At 38.9% G+C, this 15,524-nt stretch overlaps 1 protein-coding gene across 1 annotated transcript in view; it reads left to right on the forward strand.

Moving 5' to 3' along the window:
• Positions 1-15,524, forward strand: part of SOX6 (SRY-box transcription factor 6) — a gene marked incomplete at its 5' end in the record, with an annotated part of 336,510 nt that overhangs the window by 258,267 nt on the left and 62,719 nt on the right. Inside the window, 3 exons of the mRNA XM_081099613.1 lie at positions 769-918; positions 6,634-6,817; positions 9,676-9,863. Of these exons, the coding sequence (XP_080955739.1) occupies positions 769-918; positions 6,634-6,817; positions 9,676-9,863 (522 nt within the window). The remainder of the gene's footprint in view (positions 1-768; positions 919-6,633; positions 6,818-9,675; positions 9,864-15,524) is intronic.

Here is a 15,524-nt window from a genome sequence, read left to right on the forward strand (position 1 = left end):
TGAATTCTGGTCAACTAGCAGTTCAACTAGTTAATGTGTCACCAATTTCATCCAAAACCTAATAAATTGGCAGTTAAGTATTTAACATCCTGTGCTACAAGAAAGAAGCTTGACTTTAATTTTTTTACTATTATTTTTTCACAAATCTGGCTGTATTTTCCTTAGGACCATGGTATACACTGCCTAGAAATAAGACCCTGAGAAAAGAGTGATGTCCATTGGGCCTCAGGGATCTTGAGGGCAGCACTTTTATCCTTCAGAGAGATCAGAGGTCCCAGAGAAGCGTGGTCAGTACCAAATGAGAACAATGTTCTTGTAGGAAATCCCTAGGAAAGCTCAGATCAGTTTCTTAGTTCACGAATGTTAAAATTACAAGAATGGACACACCGACTTTTAAAGAACTTTTAGTAAAGACATTAGACACTAGAAAGAATCTTCGAGACCATTTAGTCAAATTCCTTTTTGGGCAATTGAAGAGAATGAGTTCTAGAGTGATCAAGTCCTTTGTTTAGGGACATAAAGTTATTGCTGGAAGGACCAGGGACAGGACAATGACTCCCATACCAGTACTTGTTTTTTTGTTTTGTTTTTTTGTTTGTTTGTTTTCTCCTACATTATTTGATCTCTCTTATTTTCCTCTTTAAAAAATAGTGAAAGAGAAATTGCAAAGCTGTCAGAGAAATAGTTATCTAACAATACGGTAAGTTTTTTTGTAACTCCATTTCAGCTGCATTTAAAGAGATAATGTTTGTCTTCCCTGTTTTGCAGCAGCTCTATGCCGCTCAGCTGGCCAGCATGCAGGTGTCACCTGGAGCAAAGATGCCATCAACTCCACAGCCACCAAACACAGCAGGGGCAGTCTCACCTACTGGGATAAAAAATGAAAAGAGAGGGACCAGCCCTGTAACTCAAGTTAAGGTACTTGCTTTGCAGGATTGTGGAAACAGTTTGGAAAATAGCTTCACAAAAAAGGTAGTGAACCAGGCTGTGCTGGGAATAAACAGCAGGAAGCAGAGCAACATAAAGGATCCCCAAATGCTCCTCTTTATGGTGAATTTCATGATTGAGCACTGAGAAACAGGTGTTTCCCGTTTGATAACAATAGTGCCATATTGTGAGATCTTTACCTAAATCCGCAAACTCACTTCTCAAGAGTTTTCCCCCTTTGGACTCCAGCTTTTATTTTTTAATGTTCACTGGCATGAATGGCCATGGTTTTATTACCAGTGTTTGTCATAGACTTGTGACATTTCTCTCTAAGTTTCTTAAACAGGTGGGGAGCCAACTTATACTACTAGAGAAGGAGGATCTCCACACTTTAGATTTAAAAAGGGGAACAAAAGGAGCCTAATGCTGGGCTTTATGTGGTTTTCTGATAAAGGTCTCCCCTTCAAAAATAGAAAGGTGGGGTCTGAAGAATGAGAGGTAGCATTGCATAGTCATGTCTGATGCCATATAGGTTGTGATAAGATAAACAGGCTCTCCCAAGGTATGGCTAGGACATTAATAGATACCTTTCCTCACTGATTTTCCGTGCCTAAGAATGGGGCGGCCAGGAAGGACTTGGTGACTAAGGGAAATTGATGCTCCATTCCAACTTTGTGCTGCAGCTGGTACCTATAGGTGGTACTGGTTGGTTTTTATGATTGCCTTTCCTTCCTATATTGAATTAACAAATTCAAACAATTCAGAAAAACAGTTGTTTTATATAATTGACTTATCTACTTAGAGGAGTATGCTAAGCACAGATGTATGATTGTAATGTGCCCAGAGTACTTCATTGGGGAGAAAATTTGCAATTATTAAGTCTTCACATGGAAAATATCTAAAACTCAACAAAAAAGCATTGAATGCTACAGACTCACTGAAATAATTTTATTTTCTAATATTTGCAGACAGAAATGTTGAGATTTCAGAAAGGACTTTATAGAAATGAATCCTAACTACCAAAGATAAGAAAAGTAACATCATTAAGAAAGATAGTCTGGCTGTGCCACACCTAAAGGAATTAATTTAATGCCACCCATGTTTTTAGATTCTCCAAAGAACTAGATGGACATTTATGCTTTGTTGTTAGAAATATTGAAATATAAAAATATGCTGTTTACATTTATTAAGGTAGCATAACTATGGTAACAGACTTTTTATATTCCAAGAGTTTATATTTCTGAATAAGAGTCAGAACTCTACAACTCAAACCAAGGCACTTTGTTTAATTATAGTTGTTAGAGTATGAGCATATCAAAAATCAGTGATTTGAGGTATTGAGTATTAGCTATTTTAACATGAAAAAGTCATTTTATAAGTGAATTGGCCAAATGGAACTGCACCAAACCAAGCCTTTACTGGATGAGTAAAATGTTCCCTGGTTAAATTTAAGTTTATATCTGCTTTCACCATTCCAGCTTCGTGGGCCAACTGAATTTTATTACTCACTTGACCACATGCAAATTCTTAGTACTCTATATAATTTGACCTGACTATATTTTATGTTAATAACAAAGGAAGTATTCCTCATATGTATGAGGTTGTTTATTGTATGTGTAGGTAAAAATATATAGGCCCAAACATAAAACAAATGTTTTAAATTTTAAAAATAGCTCCTATCTATTATTGAATTGTTCTCTATTCTGAGAACAATCTTGTAATCTTCTAATTGAAAGAATTATGGTCACTAAAATATCTCATGTTTTTGTTTGTGTCATTGCTTTCTTTGTGTATATAACATGTCTACATCACAAAAGGCTAGTTCTCTGAAGGTAACAAAAATAGACACAAATGGTTTTATGTACCTTCTTTCCCCCAGAATTTTTATTCACTATAATTCTCAACATCAGAAGTCAGAATGCTTCTGTCTAAATTTCAGTTCAGTCATTTTTACCAGTCGTGTCACATTGGGAAGTTACTTAAACTTTCTTCAGACTTAATGTTCTCCATAAAATGAAAGTTAATATTATTATGGATCTTAAATGCGAGAATACATCCTCTAGCATTTAGTGAGTATTGCAAAATGTTAATGTAGTGGTGATGAGGCTGTTAATGATGATCTGATGGAAATAAAGAAGATGGTGGTGGTGGTAGTAGGGCTTGTCATTGAAATTTCTAGGTGTATACCGAGAGATACTAATGAACTACCTGGAGGATTAACATTTTCAACTATGATGGAGGAACAGGGACCAGATATACTGTATCAGGTTAAACGACTGAAACTCAGGAAAAAATCTATAAAACAATGGTTTTAAGATATTTACAATAGGAGTATAGGACAGTGATCCCTGACTAAAAAGAAACAAGTGAGACAAAGCCCATAGTTGTTTCAGCTTACTATCTAGAGCAGCATTCTCAACCCGTGGGTCGCAACCCCTTTGGGGGTCGAACGACCCTTTCACAGGGGTCGCCTAAGACCATCAGAAAACACATATATAATTACATATTGTTTTTGTGATTAATCACTATGCTTTAATTATGTTCAATCTGTAACAATGAAATTGGAGGTCACCACAACATGAAGAACTGTATTAAAGGGTCGCGGCATTAGGAAGGTTGAGAACCACTGATCGAGAGGGAATTGCCAGGCAATCGTGCAGGGAGGAGTACACATGAAGTTTGGCAGCCTCCCTTAGTAAGGAGATAGAGTTCATAGTTTAGGGATACTAAGGTGGATGGAATTTGTAACGTAGGGTGCCAGTGAGGATAGTGCTGCACACAGAGAGTACATTGAAGATCTATGGAAGGTTCCCCAAATTTAGCTGAGTATTGATTAGCATATGAGGAAACTATCTAACAACAGGGAAGATAAGATTAGCAGACAAAACAGTTGTAAAATTCACAAAGGACTGAGGATGGTTTGAATTCCCATTAGCTAGAGTAGAAAGTTCTCCTGACAGATGGCATATCCAGTAGAATCCCCAGAAGGGTGGGACCTCAGTAGTGGGGCCAAATTATCCCTAGATTAAAAGCAGTTCTGGACCTGCCTAACAGCACTTCAAAGTATGTCCAGAAAGGATTAAATTGTCCTGCATCTTAGCACTAAGTTCACAGATATTTAGAGGGATATACAAACTCTGACACCCAATGTAAAGTACACAATGTGTAGTGTCCACTCAATAATTATCAGGCGTTTGTAGAGGTTAGAAAATCTGAACAATAATGAGGGGAAAACTCAGTCAATAGAACCAGACCCCCAAAATGATACATATCATTGAAATAGCAGATAAAACAGTAAACACAGCTATTATAAGAGACAAGTATAGCCAACTGAGGATTTAGGCAAATCTGCTTCCCCCCAAACACCCACAGTTTCTGTCAGGCCAGGACCAGCTGTGAGGACCAGTAGCAGGTCTGACAGGGTAGAAAGAGACCTGATTGGGAGCTGATAGGTGCTCCCCGTGCCCAGTGGCATTGTTTGTACAAGTGCCAATTATTAAATTATAAAGATAAATAAATTGGAGTATATTCAAAGCTGAATAAAACCAGATGTTATAAATTCCATATGTTCAAGAAGTTAGGGAAAAACATAAGAGTTATAAGGCAAGACATGGAAGACCTAAATTTAATGTCTAGAGATGAAAAAACACACAAAAACACTGTTTGAAAAGTGCACTCACTGGATTAGTATTGATTGAGATTAGCAACAAACTAGACATTACAGAAGAAAAGATTAGGGAACTTGATTACATGACAATGAGACTATCCAAAATTAAATACGGAGAAAAAAGGCAGTGCTGTGGGACATCAAATGACCTGATATATGCAATTGAAACCCCAGAAGAATGAAGGAACAGAAAACTATATTTAAGAAGTAATTGCTGATAATTTTTCAAATTTGAGGAAAACTCTGACCTTAGATATCTAAGAAGCTGAGTGAACCTAGCATCTGAATCACTATTATTTAGATATGAATAAAGGAACTGACTAGTCTAAATATCCTTTGAGTTTAGAACAAAAGGAAGTAAATTATAATTAAGCATATTGGATAATTTTGACATTCACAAAGGATGTAACTGTTACCTAAGAACCTATCCTATGTCTAGATGTAAATAAAAGAACATTGCAACATGGATGTGTCTGATTACCTGTTTCCTACCATGACAAAAACAGAACAAAACAAGAGCAAAAAACACTGTAGGACATCCCTACATTATTGAATGACTTATTGTCTCTGATAGTATAGTAGTAAAGGGACCTAGGATTTGGAGTCCAATAAACTAGAATTCAGATTTTGTCCCTCCACGTAGAGCTTTGGACAGTGCTTTTATCCCTCTGACTCAGCTTCCTTTGTGAAGTTAGAATAATACTGCCCAACCTCATAGTTTATTGAAGGTGACATAAGCTAATATGTGTGAAAATGTCTAGCACAGTGCTTGGAACATAATAGCTCCTTTGTTGAATGTGATTTTTATTTTTTTCGAGTTCTCCTTCCTGAGTAGTATTTTCTGGCATCCCTTTTTGTTGCCTCTTAAACAATGACCATTAATACTGGAAGAGACCTTAGAGATCAGCTAAAATCAGCTCCCCCCCCCCTTTTTTTTTCTACAGATGAAGAAATTGAGCCTCAGAGAGGTCACAGGGTTGCCAAGGGGGAGGATGTTCTGTTTCCAAGCTCTACTGTGTGTTTTAAACAATAACATTCAAAGCAAGTTCTCTGTGCTTCCTCAGAAGCAAAACAGGCCTTCACATTTGCTGACAATTTCATTTTAGAACACAATAATGCAGATCTTAAAACTGAGCATTTAAATGAATATCCTCATATTACAAGTAAGTTTTTATCACGGTGGAAGTGTTGTTACGGGTGTTTTATGGCAGGATAAATGAGACAAAATAATGGCAAGGAGCTTAGCTTTTGAACTTCTGGTTAAACCAGAGTTACAAGCAAGATATTTGAGTCCTGTGCTCAGTATAGGACAGGTCTTAAAATAGACATTCTGTAAATATATGGAGCAAAGATATAAAGAGACATCACTTTAGACATGAAAAATAAATTGCATATAGCATGGTATGTAAAACATAATTATAATGTGTGCTAACTCTTTGCAAAAATTAATTTTAAACATGAGTAGAGACCAGAATACAGACCATGAAGAGTGCCCACACCCAGAAAGCCACATAGAAGCCATGCTGTGGCAGGCGGCTCCGGGCAGAGGCCCAGGAGATCAGAGAAGTCCTCCTGTGTTTCCATTTTTAAAGTACTGGCAATTGTTTGATTTAAAATATATATTAAAAAATTAGCTGCAGGGCCTATTTATAGTTCCAAGAACTTTTTAGAGAGAATAACACAAAAGCACTACAGAGCTGCTGAAATTTTAAATAATTCTTTGTGAATGCCCTAGGTTAATTTAGATCCCTGAAAACACATTAGGAAATTAAGCTGTAATGTGAGCTAATTCAGATTTTAATTTGGCAAAAAGAATGATCCAACTACACAGTTAATGTAAATAGAAGCATAACACAGGGAAATTAATGAGGTTTCCTTCGGATGAATCTTTGAGGAGGTAGATAATTAGCTCCTTTTGTTATGACTGTAGGAGAATGTGGCATTGTCTCTGAGGTGTAAAATAACTGTGGCTCACTAAGTGATAATGTGCTTCATTTGTCTTTTTCTTTTTAGTAATTATTTATGTTAAACTCCCGTAGGATGAAGCTGCAGCACAGCCGCTGAACCTCTCATCCAGACCCAAGACAGCGGAGCCTGTCAAGTCCCCAACCTCTCCCACCCAGAGCCTCTTCCCAGCCAGCAAAACCAGCCCAGTCAGCCTGCCCCACAAAAGCGGCATCCCCAGCCCCATTGCAGGGAGCCTGGGAAGGGGATCCTCTCTAGGTAAATGGAAAGGTCAACACCAGGAAGAGACTTATGAATTAGGTAACAGAAACCACACCTGTTGAGCGATGACTGATCCTTGCTTCCAAAGTGTTCCTTAGTCCAAGAAAAAGAAAAAAAAAAAAGTAAAATCTGTCCTACTGAAACATAACCCGATTTGGCGCCCTTTGGGTTATTAGAGCTTTTGGGAAAGGCCATCATATAAATTCTGCTGGGATGGGTTCTTTAGATGATGATGAATTCGATCGAGCAAATCAGACTGTTGGGAATTTCTGTGTTCGATCAGTGCTTTGCCACTAAAGTAACTCTGGGCAGAAGGCGTGACCATGAACTCTCCGAGGACCTAGAGGGCCCCTGGTCTCAAAGCTGCCCACCAAAATTCCAAAATTCCTTTCAAATGTTATGTTTTCTTTTTAAAATGTATTTGAATTTCACATCTAATCTATTAGTTTGCATTAAAACAAATCTACGTGAAATAAAATTGGAAGATAGTAAGATATAATGATCCTCTGGCTTCTTAGAGTTGCTGACACGTGGCCAGGTCTCTCTAGGAACGCTCACACCCCGTGTGAGAAGTGTGCAGGGAAATCATGGCTTCTGGCGTCAGCCAGACTTGGACTAAGAGCCTTTACTTACTAGCTGTATAATCCCGGGAAAGATACTTAATCTTTTAAACTTTAGTTTCCTAATCTTTGAAAGGGGGATATTATTACCTTGCTCATAGGTTGTTATGAGAATTAAGAGAGAAAAATGCATATAAATTGTCTAGCGTGGTGTCTGGCACTTTTGAGGGGTAAGGTTTAAAACGGCTGGGCTGAGTGAATACCAGCACCCTTACAAGTACGTGTGGAATGAAGCCTGTGAAAAACTTGTCAGGAGCTCTATTACTTTATTGTTACTATACTCTTCAAGTCTCTCACTTTTCAAATAAAGAAACAGACATTCAAAGGGATTAGGGACTAGTGCTAGCATTTCTTCACCATATTACCTCCCTTGTGTTATTGAGTCCTGGAGCCTGAAATGCATATTGCAGTAAGTTAAATAATGTGTCCGTGTAGCCATTTACAGCTTACCATTTTTGCCTATTTGATTTTTTCACAGTAATCTTATGAGTTAGGTAGTGTAGTGTTATTACCCTGGTTGTATGTAAATGGGGTCCGCACAGGTAAAATGACGTGCCCACAACCATGTAGCTGTGCAGTCAACGGAACTGAGGCCAGACTCCACGTCCTCTCCCACGTAATCAGTGCTCCTTTTGTGAACCCACAGTTGGGGCGTTTTCTGAACTGTGCTGAGTCGAAGGCAGAGGTGAGTCGTCCTCACTGAAATTTGCACATTAGGAGCCACACAGTGGCCTGTTCTCATTTTGAGTCAGGATGCCTTTTGGGAGCCCAAGATCCTCAGCCCAGGTTAGTGGGTTTGCATGGGAGCAAGGACCAAAGCAAATCCGGTGTGTGAATGTGACCACTGGATCATCAGAAGCTGCAAGATGAGGAAAAAGCCAGCATCCGTAAATAATAATTGACTTGATCTTGAAATGGCCCTCTATTATCCATTTCCGAGTTTTGTTGGGAAAGCATTGATTTGCTGTGTTGAGCATTGTGAGGGACGGAGGTAACCCTGTTACAGGCCCTGCTTTTATGAAGTTTATACTTCAGCAGAGCATATGTCTTAGATCCTGAACTAGAAATGGGCTGAAGTAATGCTCTCTGCTCCAGACAATATAGGAGAGATTTTTTGGTATCAGAAAAGCTTCAGAGCACAAGATATGGGTTTCTATATCCTAAAAAGTGACTGATTTTAAAATTTTCCCATAGATAGCCTTGGGAATATTTTCTAAAAGCAAAGGCATGTGCGCATGTACACACACACACACACACACACACACACACACAGACATGGGACATGAAATGCTCATACCAGGTTACAAACAAGTGGGTTTGAAATCTACCAATCAGCAAGCTATTGTTTTATTTTTCTCTAGAACTGGAAAAACTTCTCTAAAGTATAAATTTTAACCTATAGTATAATGCAAGATATGAAGGAAAATTAGTCGGTTTAATTTTGAAAATTTTCCCACTGTGTTGCATGGAACATAATGAAAGTAAATATTTATTATCACGTTATTTGAAGCTTTGTTCTTATGTGAAAACCATCCCCACTCATACAGCCTCGCTGTCAGGAAGGCAGGAAGCTGAGAGCAGTGGGTGATCGGGCTGGGGGCAGGGAATGGGTTGTCATTCTCTTGGTAAATAACTGAGGAAGCATGATGAGTAGAATGCTTCATTAACCAGCCAGTGACTGGGGAACGGAGAGTGTGGGGTGTTTCTTCCCGCCCCCTCTCTCCTGCAGTGGACATACAAACACACACATACAGATGTCACTGAAGCACACATGTAGCCTCGCAGATCCTTTCTGCTAGGCCAGCAATAGCTTTCCAGAATTAGCACACCAAACATAATGAGCAGCCTGAACAGACATCTCTGTCCCCACTTCCCACCTCTTTCTTCCCCTCTACTCTCCCGTTAATTGTTAGACATAGCAGCGCAGATAAATGTATACACACAATTGGAATCCAGGAACCTTCATCTGTGAGGTGGATTGACAGCCCAGATAAACTGGAGTGCTAGGGCATCCTCCAAGAGCTAAAAAACAAAGCAAAACAAAACCAAAACCCAAAACCACCACCAACAAAACAACTGGCCTTCTGTGCTCTGTGCACAGTATTGTGATATTCTTAGTAGCAAACTTGCCCCTTCCTTGTTTGGCAAATGCAGCATTCTACAGGGGAGTGGAGAGCAGCATATTTTGTAGATTCTCACCTCACAAGCCTCTGATAATGCATCCTGTGTGTGCAGATATCCTGTCCAGTCTCAACTCCCCTGCCCTGTTTGGGGATCAGGATACGGTGATGAAAGCCATTCAGGAGGCTCGGAAGATGCGAGAGCAGATCCAGCGGGAGCAACAGCAGCAACAGCCACACGGGGTTGATGGGAAACTGGCCTCCATGAATAATATGGGGCTGAACAACTGCAGGAATGAAAAGGTAAAACTGGCTTCCCTCCTTCACTGGCTCGCTGACCCCATTGGCTCCTTCTCATCTGGCTCTTTCCAGGCTCTCAAGCATCAACGAGGCACTCAACCTACCTGCCCATTGTTGTCTTCCTGTCCTGTTCCAAAAGATTTAGAAATATCTTAAAATAAAGGGGATATGTGAGGTTACTAGAATAAGAATATAATATTTAAAAAGAAGCTTATACGGTCATGATGGGATAGATTACTATAACTCATCACTGAATTTGCTCTAAGCTTCCTATCAGCCAGAGCAAAAAATAAAACAAAGCAGCTCATAGAATGCATTTGCTGATTTTGTTGTTGTTGTTTAACAAATATTTATCAAGTGCTTATGTTATGAAAGATACTGTTTTAGGCATGGGAGATGCAACAGTTAACAAATCAGATAAAAATCCCTGCTCTCATACAGCTGACATTCTAATAGGGGAACACAGATGACCAAAAAAATAATATGAAATATATAATGCAATGCCAGCAGTATTAGGAGTGAATAAGTGCTTTGAGAAAAATAGAAGCAAGTTCAGGGAATAGGGATTGTGGGGTTGCTCCTTTAGAAAGGGAGGTAAGGACTCTGAGAAAGTGACACTGAGGAGAGATATGAATGAAGCCATGGTGCATTGAGGTCCTGCTGCATGAGAGAAGGGGACGCATGGGACAGAGCATGGTAGACCTTGTGGGCCTTGGAAAGACTTTGCATTTTACCCTGTGGTGGGAACCCTTGGATGGGTTTTGTCCAGAGCATTGACATGATATGACTTACCTACAAAAAGATCATTCGTGTGATGTGTGAGAATGTACTGTAGGAGGTTAAGAATGGGGACAGTTGAGAGGCTTTATTGAGTGAAAATCCGATTATCTGATGAATGAATGATCCTTGCCATTCCGTGGCTTGTTGCTGCATCACTGCAATTTCTGCCTCCCTCTTCACATAGCTGTCTTCTGTGTCCCTGTCTCTCCAAATCTCCCTCTTCTTAGAAGGATGTTAGTCATTGGATGTGGTTCTACCCTAATCCAGGATGACCTTATTTTAACTTGATTTTATCTGCAAAGACCCTATTTCCAAATAAGGCCCCATTTTCAGGTACCAAAGGTGAGGACTTGAATATATCTTTTTGGGGGACACAAGTCAACCAATTAGTGGGATACAGAGCCATTGCTCATTTCATATCATCCTCCCATTCTTGATGAATCTATATACGTTAGCTAGGAGACAGCTGGGATACCAGAGGCTGGGAAGGGGTTTGAGGGGATGGAACTCTCATAGCATGCCTGTGACCAAAGCCCTCACCAGATTACAAAGCTTAGCTCTGGAAGTGTTGACTTCTCAAAGCTTAATAAAGAATTCAACTTTACTCTCAGTTCTCATTGCATTGAATTACTGAAGCTAACATTAAATATATATGTATACATGTATGTGTGTGTGTGTGTTTGTGTGTGTGGTATGTGTTTGTGTGTGTATACTATTTAAATATAATCATTATTGGACACCCTGCCTTGATTGATCCTCAGGTCGGAGAGAGACTGTCTGGGGGAATGGCAGGTCTTTCGGTACCTGTTAAGCCATAAACATTTATATACTTGGGACTTGTCAGGCACTTGCCAGACACTGGATCAGTTCAGTCAAGTGCTTCATTCTCCATGAAGTGCTTCATCCTTGGCAGTGGGCTACAAGGCAGAGCCCTTCTTTAAGAGATCCCTTAATAGATGGTCAGGACCACAAGGGAAAAAAAGGCTTTGTCCCCAAAGTCTTCTATCTCTCTGATATTAAAGATAAACACAGAGTCATTCTTTTGACCTAAGATACTGTCTTGGGCTCAGTGAGAACACCATGGAATAATAACATATTTAATTTTAATGTAAATAACTTCCTAAGATCCTTTCTTGGAACATGGGTAGGTAAAGAAGTTTTGGCATAGGGCTAATGAGTGGGAAATTGGGTTAAAAACGAGGGTTTATGCACCATGGACCATCTCCTACTTTCCAATTTTGTCCAGGGTTAATCCTAAAATTAATTTGAGACACATGTCAGTGATTTGTTTAATTGAGTCTTTTTTATTTATTAGTTTTCAAATGAAGTAATATATACTTACTGAAAATTCTGGTAATACAGAAAGATATATGGTGAAAAGCTAATTAGCCTCCTCACCCCATTAACTACCATTAATGATTCAAAAATTTTCTTTGAGTAGTAACAACCATTAGTGATTCAGAAATTTTCTTTGCATATATGAGAAAGTATTAATGATTTTAAAAATATATATTCTCACTTGGAATAGTAGTCACTGAGTGTCACCAACTACGTGATATTTGGCAAGTTGCTTAACCTCTCTGACTCTCAATTCCTTCATCTATAATATAAAAGTAGTAATCTGGGTTACAATGACATAAGCTTATGTGACTATACCCAGCCCAACTCCTGGTACAGAGTAGGAACTTTCTTTTTTTTTTTTAAATATATTGTATTGATTTTTTACAGAGAGAAAAGGCGAGAGAGAGAGAGAGTTATAAACATTGATGAGAGAGAAACATCGATCAGCTGCCTCCTGCACACCCCCCACTGGGGATATGCCCGCAACCCAGGTACATGCCCTTGACCGGAATCGAACCTGGGACCTCTCAGTCCGCAGGCCGACGCTCTATCCACTGAGCCAAACCGGTCCTGGCAGAACTTTCTTATCTTAGGTTTCCATACCTTTTTTAAACTGAATTTATTGGAGTGATATTGGTTCACCAAAACATACATCATCTACACCCTGAATCGTGTGTCCACCTCCCCAAGCAAAGTTTCTTTCTGTCCCCACTTTTCCCTGCCTTTGCCCACCTCCATCTCCACCTCCCCCTGTTTCCCTCTGGCTATTACCACACTGTTGTCCATGTCTATGTGTTATGTAAATATGTTTGTTTCGTTAATCTCTTCACCTTCTTTCATTCAACTGCCCCCCCCACACACACACACACCCCTCCGCCCTGACAGCTGCCAGTCTGTTCCATGTATTCTTTCCAACTAAATCATGGTGGGCTTTAAATATGTGGAACAAATATACTACTTTGTCACAGATATGAGATCCTCACACAATAGTAGGAGGGTCAGTAGAAGGAAGCAGTAGATGTGTTGGCATATTTGCCAACTCACATACTTAAACTCCTTTCCAACTGAGGTAATATACAAAGTTAGAAACTTCAGATTTATTAGATTAAATCATGGTTTCTCAGCCTTGGCATTATTAACATTTTTGCCCTGGTAGTTCTTGGGGCTACTAATTTGGCCTCTATTTATTAGATGTCAGCAGCATTCCCCCCCTTTGTGACAATTAAAAATGACTTTAGACATTGCCAGATGTCTTCTATTGGCGGAGGGAGGACAAAATCACCACTAATTGAAAAACACTGGGCTCAGTAAAATATATTTAGAATTAATACATTTCAGATATTTCATTCCACAAAAAACTAATTATTTCATTTAAATAACCATATTATTATTAAATTATGAAAAATAACTTGCCTTTGACTAATGTCATGAATGAAATATTTCTTTGAAAAATACTATGGAAATTTTTGTTTGGAATATTAACATAAAGAGTATTTAAAATAGAATGTGTATATATGCTATTTAGTTTGTGGGGAAAGAGACATGTGTTCAGTACTGGTGCAGCAATTCGGCCTTTCAGTGCAGACCCTCAGTCCTATTAAGCAGGCTTAGAATAGCAGCATCCTGATCTATAACCTAGCAGGACATTGGCACTGGACACACCGTGCTTTCAGCAGTGACTCTCTCTGTGTCTGACACTGTGACCTGAGATAGTTGAATTTGTACCATCAGTTGGAGTTGAAGTTCAAAGTTAATGCACTATTAACTTCAAACACAGGTCAATTTTAAATATTTCTCACTGAGTTTTCTTAATTCATTTTGGGAGAAGACGTCTGAGGTTCTGAAATAAGAACACCTTATTTCACACTAGAAGACAAGGAAGAGAGATGAGAGATTAGGCTAAGATCAAAAGTAATGATGAAAAACCAAACTTGACCTAAAACATATCACACTGAATATGACTCAGAAAGCTCTGGTTTCCCGGTTAAAGGGAGTTGTCTCAGCCGATGACTTTACTGGTTGAATTTGGAGCACTGGAAAAGTCCATGACATTCAGGGATGTGTTCACAAGCTCTCCTTAACTTTTGTGAGCCCCCTCCCCAATAGTGTCTGTCATTTGAACATACATTTTGTGGTTGTGTAGGCTTTGTTTAGTTTCTAGAGTCAGTATCTATTCTTGCTTATTAAGTTAGTTGCAGTCAGAAGAGTAAATTTAGAACGTTAAAGGACTCCTGTTATGGTAGATTTGGTTCTCTTATCATCAAAATAATCCATCTTAATTTTATGAACTTCCATAGGACACTAATTTTTCTTCTGGAGCATCAGACCTTCTGAAATCAAAGAGGGTAAATATGTAATGTGAAATAAGGTTGATAAAATGTATTGTTTCAAATTTAACTGTCTTCAAAATTGTCCATTTTGGAATTATCTCAGTTTCCTTAAATATAAAGATCTATAAATTAGATTTATGAATTTGTTCTCATAATCTGTAATACAGTTTTAGAAAATTTTTCACAGTGTTGCTATCATAAAACTTTATAATTTATTAAGCATCCCTGGTTGCTCTCTTATTTGGACATTCTTTATGAAGGGGTGTGTCATAGAAGCAGATGATGAGGTGGAAATTAGCGAGCAGGTTTATTGGGGAGTTCTCTTTCTGATTGCCACCTATGTAGTGGAAAGGATCAAAGCAATGCAGTCTCAACCAACCTCAGCCAAGCCCATAGGAAGCTTGGAGCCTGCCATGTCCATTCAGAATGCCCCAAGTGGAGGAGGTGAGTTTTTACACACTTGTGTCAACCAGTTTTTGGATGAGGGCTTCCTTTGGAAGTCTCTTCAGCTAGGTCAATGCCAAACAGCTGAGGGTGAGCTACCAACATATTTTGCAGCTGAGGGAATAAATCTTTCAGTCCTAAAGGAGAAATCTGGGCAGTGCATCACAATGTCCATTGTAGATTGTTTGTATGACATGTAGTAACATTAAATGTATATAAAACATGTTTGATATGTACATAAATGTGAACAAGCATTTACTACACAGGCATAGAAGTGCTTGTGTCTTTATATGGAATCGCAAATATGTTCATATGAATACATGTCTACCCATGGTGCATTTCACCTTATTGGGTAAATCCCTATTTGGCGCTTTTAAAATGAAACATTGTTAACTTGATCAGCCAGAACGGCACCAATGGAGATGTTCTGGTTGGTTGTGTCACAAGATATTTAGGGGCTGTTAAATATATAGATTGTAGGGACAATAGACTGTAACGGCACCTTAGGAGCTGTTCTGCCCCATCATTTCCACATAGCTTCTGTGCATGGACTGTGAGTGCCTTGCCAGCAGAAGTCTAAGTTACTGTCCTGGCTTTTAGCTTTCCACCCCAAGAACACCAGCCATCTCTATCCCTCAGTACCAGTGCAATTAGATTAGATTATAGGCTAATTGCTTACCAACTTTTGTTATTTTGACATCTCTAAGACAGAGTATTTTAGTCACAACAGTACACAGCAGAGTTTTAAATAAGATGCTTCTAAATGTTC

The sequence above is a fragment of the Myotis nattereri genome, assembly GCF_964212035.1.
Source record: "Myotis nattereri genome assembly, chromosome: 9".
Classification (NCBI taxonomy): Eukaryota; Metazoa; Chordata; class Mammalia; order Chiroptera; family Vespertilionidae; genus Myotis; species Myotis nattereri.